Source organism: Clupea harengus, chromosome 12, assembly GCF_900700415.2.
Source record: "Clupea harengus chromosome 12, Ch_v2.0.2, whole genome shotgun sequence".
Lineage (NCBI taxonomy): Eukaryota > Metazoa > Chordata > Actinopteri > Clupeiformes > Clupeidae > Clupea > Clupea harengus.
Genome location: NC_045163.1, coordinates 15,317,196 through 15,330,301, shown reverse-complemented (window position 1 = coordinate 15,330,301; position 13,106 = coordinate 15,317,196). Strand labels below are relative to the sequence as shown.

Below are 13,106 nucleotides of genomic sequence, written 5' to 3'. Positions count from 1 at the left end.
CTTAGCGATGAGCAGGAAGGTCCTCCATTTAGAATAGAGACCACCAATATATTAGCAGGTCATAACACCATTGTACAGCTGCCCATGTCACTTATGGTATGTTTTGGTTTAACTTTTATGGCCAAGAACCCCATGCAGAGCCCTGATGGGCAAACATGAAGTAGTCTAGAGCATTTAAAGACCACCCACATTATCAGAGTCCACTGCCTTGTTCTGCTAGCAAGTTTACAAATGTCAAGGGTACACGGATTTCATAGGACTCCACGGAAAAAGGAAACTCTTTTATAGCAAGCTTAAGACAAGTTTATTTTTTTAAAAAGGCATTCTTTTAAAAAGTGCTTTGCTATCAGTGACAACCACTTCACCACTGGATACTAGAATAGATCCTTTGGCAACTTCTTTAGGCACTCCAGAAACATCTCTCCCTGCAACATAAAGGAAACATTAACAGATGTTTGCTAGATCAACATTGAGTTACATTCAGGGATGAACACACTACACACTGTGTTAACCAAGTCAGTCATTTGGAACAATGTACACCTCTAAATCCAATGCCAGTCCTCCATGAAATACCAAATTCCAGTGAACCACTTATGTTGAACTTAAATCACATTGTAGGCATAAAATTCATGGAGCCAATGAGAAAAATAACCCAGTCCTCAGTAAGACATGGCCACTGAACGGGGGAAGACAACTCACTTTGCCTGTTGCATCTCTGTTCACATGAGTCCATGGCAGAGTGATAGCACACTGCTGTGTTGCAGTGGATGAACACCTAGGGAAGGACAAAGCAATGAGTGAAGGCATGCTACGTCGGTTGCAGAGAGGGAAACAAAATGTACACCATGAAGTACCTGCTCTTGAAGTGGAAGCAGAGAATCTTTGTCTACAAAGGTAAACATTTGAACGACAAAGCGCTTGTAGTGAGTAGGATACTGATGGCTAGACAAGCCAGTCACTGGAAGCAACGTGGTCAGGTAACGATCCTCGTCAGAGGGACATCTGGAAAAAGCATGTCAGAATGAAGCCACGGCAGCCTTTATTGACTTGAGACTAGAAGCACCACAGATGGACACACAAACACAGGCTAACAACCAACAGCAAGGGAGGTTTTGATTCAAATACCCATTGACCAACAGGTCCCACTGGGGCAGACTGAGGGGGCTGGGGCTGGACGTTGCCCAACAGTTCCCAATCTGGAGAACGAGGTTTGGATCGGTCCTCCCCAACACACGGATCTCCACATGCACCGGCTGCCTGAGGATTTTGGCGACTGGGTAGTCTTCCTCAGTGTAGTATGAAGTGTACGCCTCCTCATCTGAAGGTTTTAATAGAATTATAACGCAAACATGCACTCACCTCTAGAAATGGGCCAAAGCGCAAGTACAAACTTACTCCCAGTAACGAGAACTACCAGTTCATGCAAGGCCCTTTAAGACCATTACAGAGCACCTTACATATATTTGGCAAGACATAGAGCAGAAAGAGCCAAACCAAGCAATACTGAAGCCTTTTTGTATTAAATGACATCAAGGTACCTTAAAAAAAATACCTTCTTTTGATACTTCTAAAAGGAGCCCTTACAACACTTTCTATAAGCTTTTTGCCTTACCTTCCTCGCATCCCTTAGTGGTGCACTGTCCACTGGCTAGCCTGAGCTCCACCCTGAGGGGCCCAGAAGCAACCACAGATAGTGGTGGAGGAATGGCATTAACCTCCACAACCAGAGCCTCCACAGCTGTTTCAGAGTACCTGCACTGGAACAGGAGCCTGCAAGAAAAGGAGTGAGGCCAAATGTATGGTTGCTGGCAAAGGAGGCCATGTTAGCTGGAAAAGGTCAGGTACTCACTCATAATTGCTGTCCCTTGTGACTGACCCACGTGAGCCAAGAGTCACCTCATAAGATGAAGACATACTGTTTTCATAGATCACATAGCCACCTTCCTCCTGCAAGAAGTATTGTAAAACACGAAGTTACCCAAAAGCAAAAGGGGGGGGGGGGGGGGGGGGATGCAAGTGGTGCACATACCCACCTTTACACTGGTGCCACAAGCACGGACAGAAAACTGGAAGATGACATAGGCCTCCGTGGAGTTGACAGGGGCACAAGCGTCCTCTTCTCCGTCCAGCAGAATCACCGTGTCCAGGTTTAGCTGTGGGATGGTCGCAGCCTTGGCCACAACAACCACAAATTGCCCATCCCTAGTACACTGAACAGTCACTACAGGAGAGATGTTCATTAGTCAAATTTCTAGATTTGGATAGAAATCCTCTACTGATGTTAACCCAATGCATTATTTGACAAATTCATCAGCTACAACATGACTAAAAACATGAGTACCACTAAATGCGATCAGCTGTCCAGCATGCCACCTCACTTTAAGTTCTCATGTTGTCTTGTAACAGCCAGGTTACCAACAATAAAAATGTGATTATGGTCATTGTTCTCTTACCTGCATTCCCATAATAGCACTGCCCTTTCTCAAAACAGCAATTAATAGCTTCACATTCAGCAGCAGGGATATCAGGGTCTCCACAATACAGGGTCCACTCCTTTACCCTGCACTTGGAGGAGGAAGGCTCGGCAATCTGTTTCTCTTGAACGGCCCTCTGTGGAGTCTGAGTTGACTGAACTTGTGGAATCTGTAGGGCATAATGCGCTCCAATACACAAAGTCAGCAAAACCACTCCAAAGTTGACGTTACTTGCCCAATTAGCCATGACTCCAGGATGGGTGCTACATGTCACTGCCTTAGAGAAGGGGTTTAAATATGATTTGTGTTGAAGACACACCCCCTTCGTTAAATGTGTAAGTCCTCACCAGCCAAGGTTAATCAGAGGCTCTGCTTCACAGTTGCTGGTGAACAGTTTGTCCAATTACAGTTGTTTAAGTCTAATTAACATAGGCCCTAGTTAACCTCAAAACATTTTGTCTTTATTTAACATAGAAATACAAGGCTCATTTACAGTTCCAATATAAATATTTAATCTGCATTTTATGTAACCCTGTATGAGAATACATTATAGTACATTTTAGATATATCATTATATTAGTATTATATATATCTATTCTCTAATGTCATGGATTAGATCAAATTGGATCATGCGAAATGAACTGCCATAATATCTGCAGGGTCCATAGTATTATTTTGCGGATACAAAACAGATGCACTGATTTCCATACTGTTTTTATTTTTCCCCTCCCAAACACAACTCCGTAAATGTCAAGTGCTTTGTGTGATACTGTGACTCCATCTGATGGGACCTCATTAAAAATACAATTGCCTCAGATTATTAAATAAACAACAAAAAAAAGAGACATAAATGATACGCTCCACAAAGCCAATGGTACACTCATTCACTTCCCTCACAATTTTCACAGATGTGGGTATAAACATTGGTGTGAATACAAGGGCCAATAGCTGGATAATCATGGGAAAGTCCTGAGGACGAATATCGGCTTCTCTGGGAAGTTAGGCTCACCATATAATCTTCAAGGAGATGGTCACAGTACAATAACTCTTGCATGTGAAGGGGCTGCTTCCATAAATACCAGATATAGCTATTCCATAAATGCCATTTGTGAAGATAATTATTCCCAAAGTATCTGCAGTTGGCTACAGGAATTTGAGAATGACTCCACAAATATGACTTGACAGTGTGCCTAGCATGTAATTAAAAAAAGAAAACAAAATAAAGTTAAGGCTGACAATGTCATTTAACCTTCAGAGCATTCTTTCCCCACATGTGTGCCTATCTTTATTCCGTCTTTCCTTCCCCCTCCTTTGAATGCATGGAAGTTCATCAGCAGCCATAACAGGAGAACCAACAGTTCCTGAGTGGGCCTCAAAGAGACAAAAATGTGGTCAGATGAATCGATTCTACAGTCGCCTCCTCAGCCCTGATGGCAAACAGGATTGTTCCTCTGGTTCTGTGTGTTTCTTGAGTAATGGTCAGTGTGAATGTCTTGTTGTGCATATCGCCCTCTAGAGGAGAGGAGCCTGTGGTGCACCACTGTCTCTTGGGGTTGTGTCCTCCAGTGATGCCGACTTTGGGCCCTCTGAGATAGGCAGGCGTGCACCTGGACTCTGGGTCGGCTTGGCGAGGGAGCTGTAGATAGTCATAGCCTGAGAATTTGAGAAAGAGAGAGAGCGAGAGAGAAAATGATAAATACTTTAATCTGGACCATTTGGGTTGAGAAATCAGACTTGTTTAGGGAACACTTCAATGTAACAATTATGAAGGCGTTTTTTTCCGGATTGACTGACAGTTGGTGGAGACCAGTAAGGGTATGAGTCCGAAGAAAGAAGGGGGTCCATTCAAAGAATCACATCGAAAACGATTGGTGGGTGGGTGTGAAGATGCTGTTTTACCTGTGTGACCATGCTACTGATGTCCCCAGTATTAGAGGGCAGTAGGATGGTGTTGGACTCTTTGGCCAGATTGGAGAAGGCGGAGACGTACTGCTCAGCCACATTGTAGGACGCTGCAGCACCGCCATTCTGAAGAGAGAGGGGAAACGGGAACAGATCAGTATTGAAGACAGCAGCTTCCCCATGAGCACGTTGAAGCCATGTTAGGTAGGACCTCGGGCGCAATTTAAAGAATGAGGTCACTTTCCCCATCAAAATTCCTGTCAATATCAATCAATGACATCTGGCGGCAAATTGAATTCATATTGATTTATGAGCTCTGGCACAAAAACTATGGATACATTTTAGTGATTGATAAGTAAAAGGCAAGCCTGGTGTAAACAAGTTAACTTTTGTTCACATTCAAACTGCAATCACCACAGCAAAATAAAGGGGTGAGTGTGTCCTTGAGCCCTACTTGACAGAAGTTAAATAACTGCCTGCTTCATAAACTGCCTCCTGAGGCTTTTTGAAATATTTTCATAATTTACATACAATTGTGGGTGAATAATTCAAAAGGCCAACACACCATAGCAAACATTTACATTTGGTGTCAAACACTATACTGGCCAACATTCACGTAAAAGCTCCAATGGAATTGAACTGAATTAATTCAGGGTGACCATCATCTGATGTGTCATTATCTTGAGTGTTACCTGTTGTGTGAGGGCTTCAGAGAGCATCTCGATGGCTCTGGCCTTGGCTTCTGCTTTAGCCAGCACAGCATTGGCTTCACCTGGGATAGAACACAGCCAAGCAATGAGGATTTTTGCATGCCTGATGTGGTTATCTTGGGACCCAACAATGACACCATGTATATGACTGACTTAAATCCTTTCCCTGACATACTTTTAAACTACATACAGAGTGTATGCATACATTTCAATTCATGGGAAGAGCTAAAGGTGACATTACTCAGCGGTTTGAGTGGATTACAAATACAACAGAACAGTAATACTACAAAATGTAGTAAAGAATGGAAAGCAATGCTGTTTGCAGCAAGAGCTCCTCAGGTAAGGCCGTACCAGCAGCTCTGTTGATTTTCTCCCACTTCTCAGCCTCGGAGGCGAGAATCTGTGCCTGTTTGCTTCCCTCTGCCACGTTGATGGCCGCTTCTCGGTGTCCCTCGGATTCCAGCACAGTGGCTCTCTTCTTCCGTTCAGCTTCCACCTAACATACAGACACGAGAAAGGAGAGACTCAGATGCTATCGTCATGTAAAAATCCCCCGGACTTTGGTAAGGCCTGGGACACCTCAGCCTGTTCTTATTCAAAAAGGTAGAACAGAATAGGGATGAACATGGATTTCTCATTTGAAACATCCCTTAATGGATTAAAAGTGTTAAGGGTGTCGGTCATCTCTACATCTGCATGCAGGCAACATATTTTCGATTTCACATTTGAGAAACCAGCAAGTAGCAGTGACTCAGAATCAACAGTGTGACTGTCACCCTTACCTGCAGCTGCATGGAGTCCTTGACCCGCTGCGGGACTTGGATGTCTTTGATTTCATATCGCAGGCAGCGAATGCCCCAGTCATCCGATGCCTGGTTGATAGAGTTGACGATATTGGAATTCAGTGACTCTCTTTCCTGTGGGACGAGAGAGAAAAGACAGTATCACATCACATCTCATTGCACTCACAAATCACAACAATGATTTACATTTAGTCTTTTAGCAGACGCTTTTATCCAAAGCGACTTACATATGTGCGACTTACAATGTATACACATTTTACATTTACACTGATGGCACACTGCACATCAGGAGCAATTAGGGGTTCAGTGTCTTGCTCAAGGACGCTTCGACAGGGAATCGAACTAGCAACCTTCTGATTACTAAACGACTTCTCTACCTCCTGTACCACTGTCGCCCCACGACAGTTAAAAGATTTCTTTCAATGGTTTAAAATACTATGGGAGAAAATGACAACCCGGTGTGTGTAACAAGCATAAATAAACAGGTGTTATTCACTACTGGAGTGAAAGGGGAATGCTGAGGATGACCGTCATACCCTAAATACTTTGTCCAGGGTCAGCTTTCCCAACTCTGATCTCATGGTAGTCTGTGCCAGCTGGGTGACCGCATACTCTGGGTCCTCCACACCATAGCTGGCCTGGACAAAACACACAAGAGAAAATGTACATCTGAAATACCTTAAAGGCTACAACCATGTTGCGCTTCAACCTGATTCTTTTTTTATGTACATGCAGATTCTCTAATATGCGTATTTTATCCCCATAGCTACACATTGCATACCACTAAAATTATTTTTTTAAAGAGGAATAAAGGGACTAGGCTTAATATATTTACCTTAAATGGGTCCAGTATCCTGAGGTACAAAACTCCATCTATCTGTAGAGTGACATTGTCTGAAATGGAAATTATGCTTTGGTTAACACCATGTATGTGCTTTACTTGTAACTTGGCTTCTATACGTTAAAGGGAACTCTACTCACCTAGAGAAACAGCAGACTGTTCTGGCACATCAATCACAATCTCCTTCAAGCTCTGCACATAGCGGATTCTATCCAGGATCGGAATTAAGAAGTTTAACCCCTGCAGAAATGTGGTGATGCATTAAGAATATGCCTTAACAATTGCCTTACGATTGATGGCAAACATTACTTATTTATTTTAAATAAGCAGCAGAAGTGTGCATGTGGGAGGGACAGAGAAAAAGAGAGGTTGAATGAAAAAAGTAAAAGAGTGGAAGTGTGAGTAGGAATAAACAGAGAAAAATGATAGAGGGACTCAAAGAAAAGAGAAAAATGTATGTGTGTGTAATCTTGATACAAAACACCTAATTAATTCAAGTCATATCTAATCTGATTATGCATCATAGGATAGGTGATAACCCTACTGGCTCTAGGATCCTGTGGAAGCGGCCCATCCGCTCCACCACCCAGGCCTCCTGCTGAGGGACAAACAGCACCACGGTGTTCATGGGAAGGCTGGAGGCCCATCGCTGCTGTGCTGGAGTCGACAGACCTGGCACACTCCTCCCAGAGTGCTGCAAAAAAAAAAAAAAACACAACAAACACCAGGTGAGATGTCTTACACAAGTGCTGGCTTATCCAGCCTTGGCACCTGTTCACAGAGGATGCTCAGAGGAGAGAGGTTTGGCACATTGGTGTGGTGTGGCAGATTCACACAGTTGTGACACTGAGTCATCTTGTGCGTGTGATGAAGACTTGAGCTCCTTCACTACTGTACAAGAGGTTCAAAAGGAGAAAAGCATTATTATGGAGGATTTTTTTTGTGAAATCTTTAATTATATGTCAATATATCCATTAATAACACATATGTATATCATCCAATAAATACATCAATAAATCTTCCAATTGTATATTACAAAACCTATTTCACTTTATATTTCATTTAGAACTGACATATAATAAAGGATATATTGAAAGACACTGAGCATTGTATCTGTCAAAGATTTAAGTCCTGACTCTTAGGACAACATAATGAAAGTGTTCACAACGTCACAACACAACATTCTGTTTTCATTAATTATGATGGACTTGATATTGTATGAGGGGCACTATTCTTGTCTAGTATGGCACAAGAATTACAGTAGCAATATACATTTAAGGGTTTTATCTTTTGTATATCCTTGGCTGACTCAATCACTTGCAATCTGAACACAGCAGCAGTCCCATGGAAGGATAGCAAGACCCAGGCAAGTACCTGACGGACATGTTAACTGTAACGTCACTTAGGACTAGTACTACAGACAATGAACCAAACTAACAGTTGAGTTTGACATTACTGTCGAAGTTACCGTCCACCAGGACAACAGGGTGATTTCGTCCATGAGCTGGACACCCTGCTGTCATCCATCCCTGAGCAGGAGTGTCCAACACTCATCCTTGGCGACATGAACATCCACCTAGACAATCCCAACTCAGCTGACTTTCGAACCCTGGTTCACTCATTCGACCTACAACAGGTCCCCACTCCTCCAACTCACAAAGCAGGAAAAGAGCTTGACCTCATCCTTGCTCGGAACTGCACCACGGACAACCTAACGGTAACCCCTCTGCATCGCTCGGACCACTTCTTCATTCGCTTCGATGTTCGGCTCATTGAGCAACCCTCTGTCCCCCCTCCGATGGTCTCGTTCCGGCGCAACCTCCGCAACCTCTCTCCCACCCACTTTTCCTCTCTGGTTTCTTCTGCTCTTCCACCTTTATCCACTTTCTCCTCACTAGGTGTCGATGATGCCACAGAATCACTCTGCTCCACTCTGAGCTCATGCTTGGACACTTTGTGTCCACTTTCCACCAGACCTGCTCGTTCTACCCAGTCTCATTCGTGGCTGAGTGATACCCTCCGAACGCAGCGCTCCAATCTCAGAGCGGCTGAGAGAAAGTGGCACAAATCTGCAGCACCGGACGATCTTGCAAGCTACCAGACACTGCTGGCCTCCTTCTCATCCAGCATCACTGCTGCTAAGAAGACTTTTTTCAACGACAAGATCAACGGTGCAACTGACGCTCGGAGACTATTCTCCACCTTCAAAACTCTGCTCTACCCTCCTCCTCCTCCCCCAGCTACTAACCTCACTGCTGATAACTTTGCTTCCTTTTTCACAGAGAAAGTGGCAGCCATCGGGAAACAGTTCGACCAACTGTCTCCCCCCCCTAAGGGCGCAACCGTCAATGGCTCATCATTTCCTTCTTTCACCCCTCTCAGCGAGAGTGAGGTCTCCAAAATCCTAACAGGTAGCCGTCCAACTACTTGCCCGCTGGACCCCATCCCATCCAATATCCTTCAAGCCATATCGCCTGCCGTCTTACCGGCACTAACACAGGTGATTAATGCTTCATTTAATTCTGGAACATTCCCTTCTTCATTTAAAGTGGCTCGGGTAACACCGCTGCTGAAGAAGCTGTCCCTCGATCCCACTCAGGTGGAAAACTATCGACCGGTCTCACTTCTCACGCTCCTATCAAAAACCATTGAGAGGGCAGCTTCCAAACAGGTCACAGAGTTCCTATCAAGGAACAATCTCCTCGATCCAAACCAGTCTGGATTCAAAAGTGGTCACTCCACCGAAACAGCCCTGTTGTCTGTGACAGAGGCCTTGAAAACAGCTAGAGCAGCAGCTCAATCCTCAGCTCTCGTCCTGCTTGATTTATCAGCTGCGTTTGATACAGTCAACCACCGCATCCTTCTGTCCATACTGTCAAGTATGGGCATTTCTGGCAAGGCGCACTCCTGGTTTGAATCGTACCTCACTGGGCGCTCGTTCAAGGTGTCATGGCAAGGTCAGCTGTCTGTACCTCACCACCTTACCACAGGGGTGCCCCAAGGCTCGGTGATGGGACCACTTCTCTTTGCCATTTACACCACTTCGCTGGGCCCTATCATCCGCTCGCATGGTTTTTCCTATCATTGCTATGCCGATGATACTCAACTGTTTCTGTCTTTCCCTCCTGAGGACACCACTGTCTCGGCGCGGATCTCGGACTGTCTTGCTGATATATCCACATGGATGAAAAACCACCACCTTCAGCTGAACCTGGCCAAAACGGAACTGATGGTCTTTCCAGCCAAACAGGCCATCCACCACAACATCAGCATCAATATTGACTCCTTGTCTCTTGTTCCATCCAAAACAGCAAGAAACCTCGGGGTCATTATTGATGACCAACTGACTTTCACGGACCACATTGCCTCTGTCTCTAGGTCCTGCCGCTTTGCGCTATTCAACATCCGCAAAATCAGGCCGTACCTAACCCAGTATGCCACCCAGCTGCTGGTGTAAACCTTGGTGAATTCCCGCCTTGATTACTGCAACGCCCTCCTAACGGGCCTGCCGGCTTGCGTGGTGAAACCACTACAAATGATCCAGAACGCGGCGGCGCGTCTGGTGTTCAACCAACCGAAAAGGGCACACGTCACCCCGCTTCTTATTGACCTCCACTGGCTGCCTGTAGTTGCTCGCATTAAGTTCAAGTCACTTATGCTTGCCTACAGAGTGCTTGATGGTTCTGCTCCCACCTACCTAAATGCTCTTGTAAGGGCAAATGTTACACCCAGGATGCTGCGCTCTTCTAGTGAGCGTCGTTTGGCACTGCCGTCTGTGCAAGTACGGCAGTCCAGACTATTCTCATTTGTAGTTCCACGTTGGTGGAATGAACAACCCAGCACTACCAGAGCAGGGGCGTCCCTCTCTACCTTTAAGAAGCTCTTGAAGACCCAACTCTTCAGAGAGCACTTCCCGTCCTAACTGGCACTTCGACTAGTGCGTAACTTGCAATTACAGCAGTTACATTTCTGCACTTCTTTCTTTCTTTTTTTTTTTATTTCATTTTGTTATATTTCTTATGTAAAGTAGTATTTATTTATTGTTACACCAGGTTCTATTGCTCGTAGCTTGAATATTCTCTCCCTTGTACGTCGCTTTGGACAAAAGCGTCTGCTAAATGACTAAATGTAATGTAAATGTAAGTTACGTTTACGTTAAGCATGACCTAGCTAGCCTCACGTTACAAGTGAAAAAAGCGAACCAACGATGGGTTCCAGCAGGACCTCGTGTTTTATAAGTGCAATTATCAACATCAAACTAAAGAGTTAATTAACCTCGAACTTTGCCATTAAGAAAAGTTCCCCACTAGGACCTAATACGTCAGAGCAGTTGTCACTGACTAGAAGACAGGACAGCTAAGTAACGTTACAGATTGAAGTTAGCCGACTAGCATTGCTTGGCAAAGAATGCAATGGGCGACAACCACATGAAAAGCTTCCTTTCTTACCTTCAAAAGGGCACCACTAGCCCGTAAAACAGTTCTGATCATGCTTAGAAACAATATTTCTGAACTTGATCGGACAGAATGAATGGTTCCTCTACACACCACCTTCTTCTACAAGCGTGACCCTCGAATGGTCCGGAAGTCAAAGTTACAACACATTTATTTTTCTTCTTTGGTGTTTTTTTGGCGGTTGGCAAACCAGGTGCATTACCGCCACCGACTGGACTGGAATGAACAGGAGGTCATGCAATAAAAAAACTAGATTAGTATTTTAGCTAAATCAGATTCTGAAAAAGAAAAGAAAAAAAATGATAATGTCACCACATATCTAGCCTGCTGTTGTTCTCAAATGACCTGACAAAGAAATGTCATGGTGTTTTGCCATCCTTAATGACTGAAGAAGGTGATTTCTCTTAATACTGTATTTCCAACAATGAAGTAGGATATGTTCGACTGTTCCTGTTTGACTGACTGTTTATATTATATTATATGAATATTATATTATATTTTATAGAATGACCTATTGTCAGAAGGGTAATGATATTTTCTTTATTTTTTCAGGCTCAACAGCCACGCCTCACAGAACACCATTAACTTTTAATTCAGCTCTCAGGTCGGCTTTCCCCACATTTAATGCAGACACACCAAAAACCACACTACTCACCACACAGGCATATTGTCCTCATATAGACGTAATTCATGTCAGTTTTCTGTCATTCAGTCATGTTTCTGGGGTTCACAGCCCTCGCATTGGGGAACCCATGCACTTCACACACACAGAGACACACAGGCGTCCCTCACACATCCTCCTACCATACTTCTCCCATCCCAGGGTGCCCTATAGTGCTTCATCCATCTCTGGGGTCCCTCACACAAAGGTCAACCTATCCTGGGGGGTCCCTTGTACGGTTCATACGGTTTGCACACGGCGAACATGCATCTAACGGCCCCATGGCAAGCCATCCCACTTCTTACATATGTAGTGAAGGGAGAGAGCAGTCACCCCACCCAGTCTCAAACCCAGGTCTCCATGGTAATAAAGCTGCAGCCTAGGAGCTATGCCAGGTGACTGCTGTCTCCATCCACTGCATCATTCTCCTCATCACTTCAAAATATGACAAAAAGCCATGCTGATTGCATATGTCCTTATATACATAGGTATCAGCTTTAGCTTTGCTTCAGGGGACTTGTAGGTCTACTTGCTTAATTCTGAATGTTTGTTTAGCCAGAATATCCACCTGTTCATTTCCCTCCACACCAACATGTGCTGGAACCCAAAGGAAGTGTGTAAGGCAAGGCAGTTTATTTATACAGCACATTTCATACAGAGAGGCAACTCAATGTGCATAAATAAAAGCAAAAGGAAAAAAGACAGATTGCTTAAGAATGCTTAACAATAAAACATAAAAATATAATTTTTTTAAACAAAGATGTAAATTATTAGAAGTCAGTACACAGTACATAATTAAAAGATAAGTAATATAATTAAATTAAAAGTAAAGTGCAGTAAGAATAGAATGCAATTTGTAGAGCTCAATCCCAGGTACATGAAAAGAGAAATGTTTTTAAAATGAATGAAAAAAATGTGACTTTGGTTTTGTTTATAGAGGTCACAGTGGATTTGAAGTTGAGGTTTTTTCTTAATTTGCGTTCAGCTTTCCTGCGTTCTCTTTTCAGGGCTTTCACCATCATGGTGTACCTCCATGGTGCTTTCTGGTTGCTCAAAGTTCCCTTGACTTTTACCAGTGCAACAACATCTGAGTTCAAGTTAAAGTTATCCAGGAGTACATCAACTGTCTTTGCATTCATGGTTGGATACATAGCTATGGCCTCCATAAACTTAACAGAAATAGAGCTTATTTGACCATCTGGAGTCTAAGCAGACACAGGAATGATCAGAAAGGGCCAGGTCCTGAACTATAACAGAGGAA

General features: G+C 43.9%; 2 protein-coding genes across 2 annotated transcripts; both read right to left on the bottom strand.

The window, feature by feature from the left end:
* Positions 1-280: 280 nt before the first annotated feature.
* Positions 281-2,756, bottom strand: LOC105900351 (zona pellucida sperm-binding protein 4-like). The gene is made up of 8 exons (XM_031577609.1): positions 2,454-2,756; positions 2,034-2,221; positions 1,850-1,947; positions 1,613-1,770; positions 1,126-1,318; positions 855-1,002; positions 700-775; positions 281-425 (listed from the first exon to the last, which is right to left on the bottom strand). The coding sequence occupies exons 1-8, from the start codon at positions 2,719-2,721 to the stop codon at positions 313-315; spliced, it is 1,242 nt and encodes a 413-aa protein (XP_031433469.1). The 5' UTR covers positions 2,722-2,756; the 3' UTR covers positions 281-312.
* A 416-nt stretch (positions 2,757-3,172) lies between these two features.
* stoml2 (stomatin (EPB72)-like 2) lies at positions 3,173-11,336 on the bottom strand. The gene is made up of 10 exons (XM_012842159.3): positions 11,179-11,336; positions 7,275-7,424; positions 6,871-6,970; positions 6,725-6,783; positions 6,426-6,527; positions 5,869-6,003; positions 5,438-5,582; positions 5,069-5,148; positions 4,374-4,502; positions 3,173-4,127 (listed from the first exon to the last, which is right to left on the bottom strand). The coding sequence occupies exons 1-10, from the start codon at positions 11,218-11,220 to the stop codon at positions 3,987-3,989; spliced, it is 1,083 nt and encodes a 360-aa protein (XP_012697613.1). The 5' UTR covers positions 11,221-11,336; the 3' UTR covers positions 3,173-3,986.
* Positions 11,337-13,106: the final 1,770 nt, after the last annotated feature.

Excerpts from the sequence above, each read along its gene's own strand:
- LOC105900351 (XM_031577609.1), bottom strand. The coding sequence starts at position 2,721 with ATGGCTAATTGGGCAAGTAACGTCAACTTTGGAGTGGTTTTGCTGACT. Across the intron at positions 1,003-1,125 it reads TGGGACCTGTTGGTCAATGG|ATGTCCCTCTGACGAGGATC; the intron begins GTATTTGAATCA and ends TGCTTTTTCCAG. Across the intron at positions 426-699 it reads ACAGAGATGCAACAGGCAAA|GGAGAGATGTTTCTGGAGTG; the intron begins GTGAGTTGTCTT and ends TTTATGTTGCAG.
- stoml2 (XM_012842159.3), bottom strand. The coding sequence starts at position 11,220 with ATGATCAGAACTGTTTTACGGGCTAGTGGTGCCCTTTTGAAG. Across the intron at positions 4,503-5,068 it reads CTGAAGCCCTCACACAACAG|AATGGCGGTGCTGCAGCGTC; the intron begins GTAACACTCAAG and ends CTCTCTCTTCAG. Across the intron at positions 4,128-4,373 it reads TCAGTAGCATGGTCACACAG|GCTATGACTATCTACAGCTC; the intron begins GTAAAACAGCAT and ends TCAAATTCTCAG.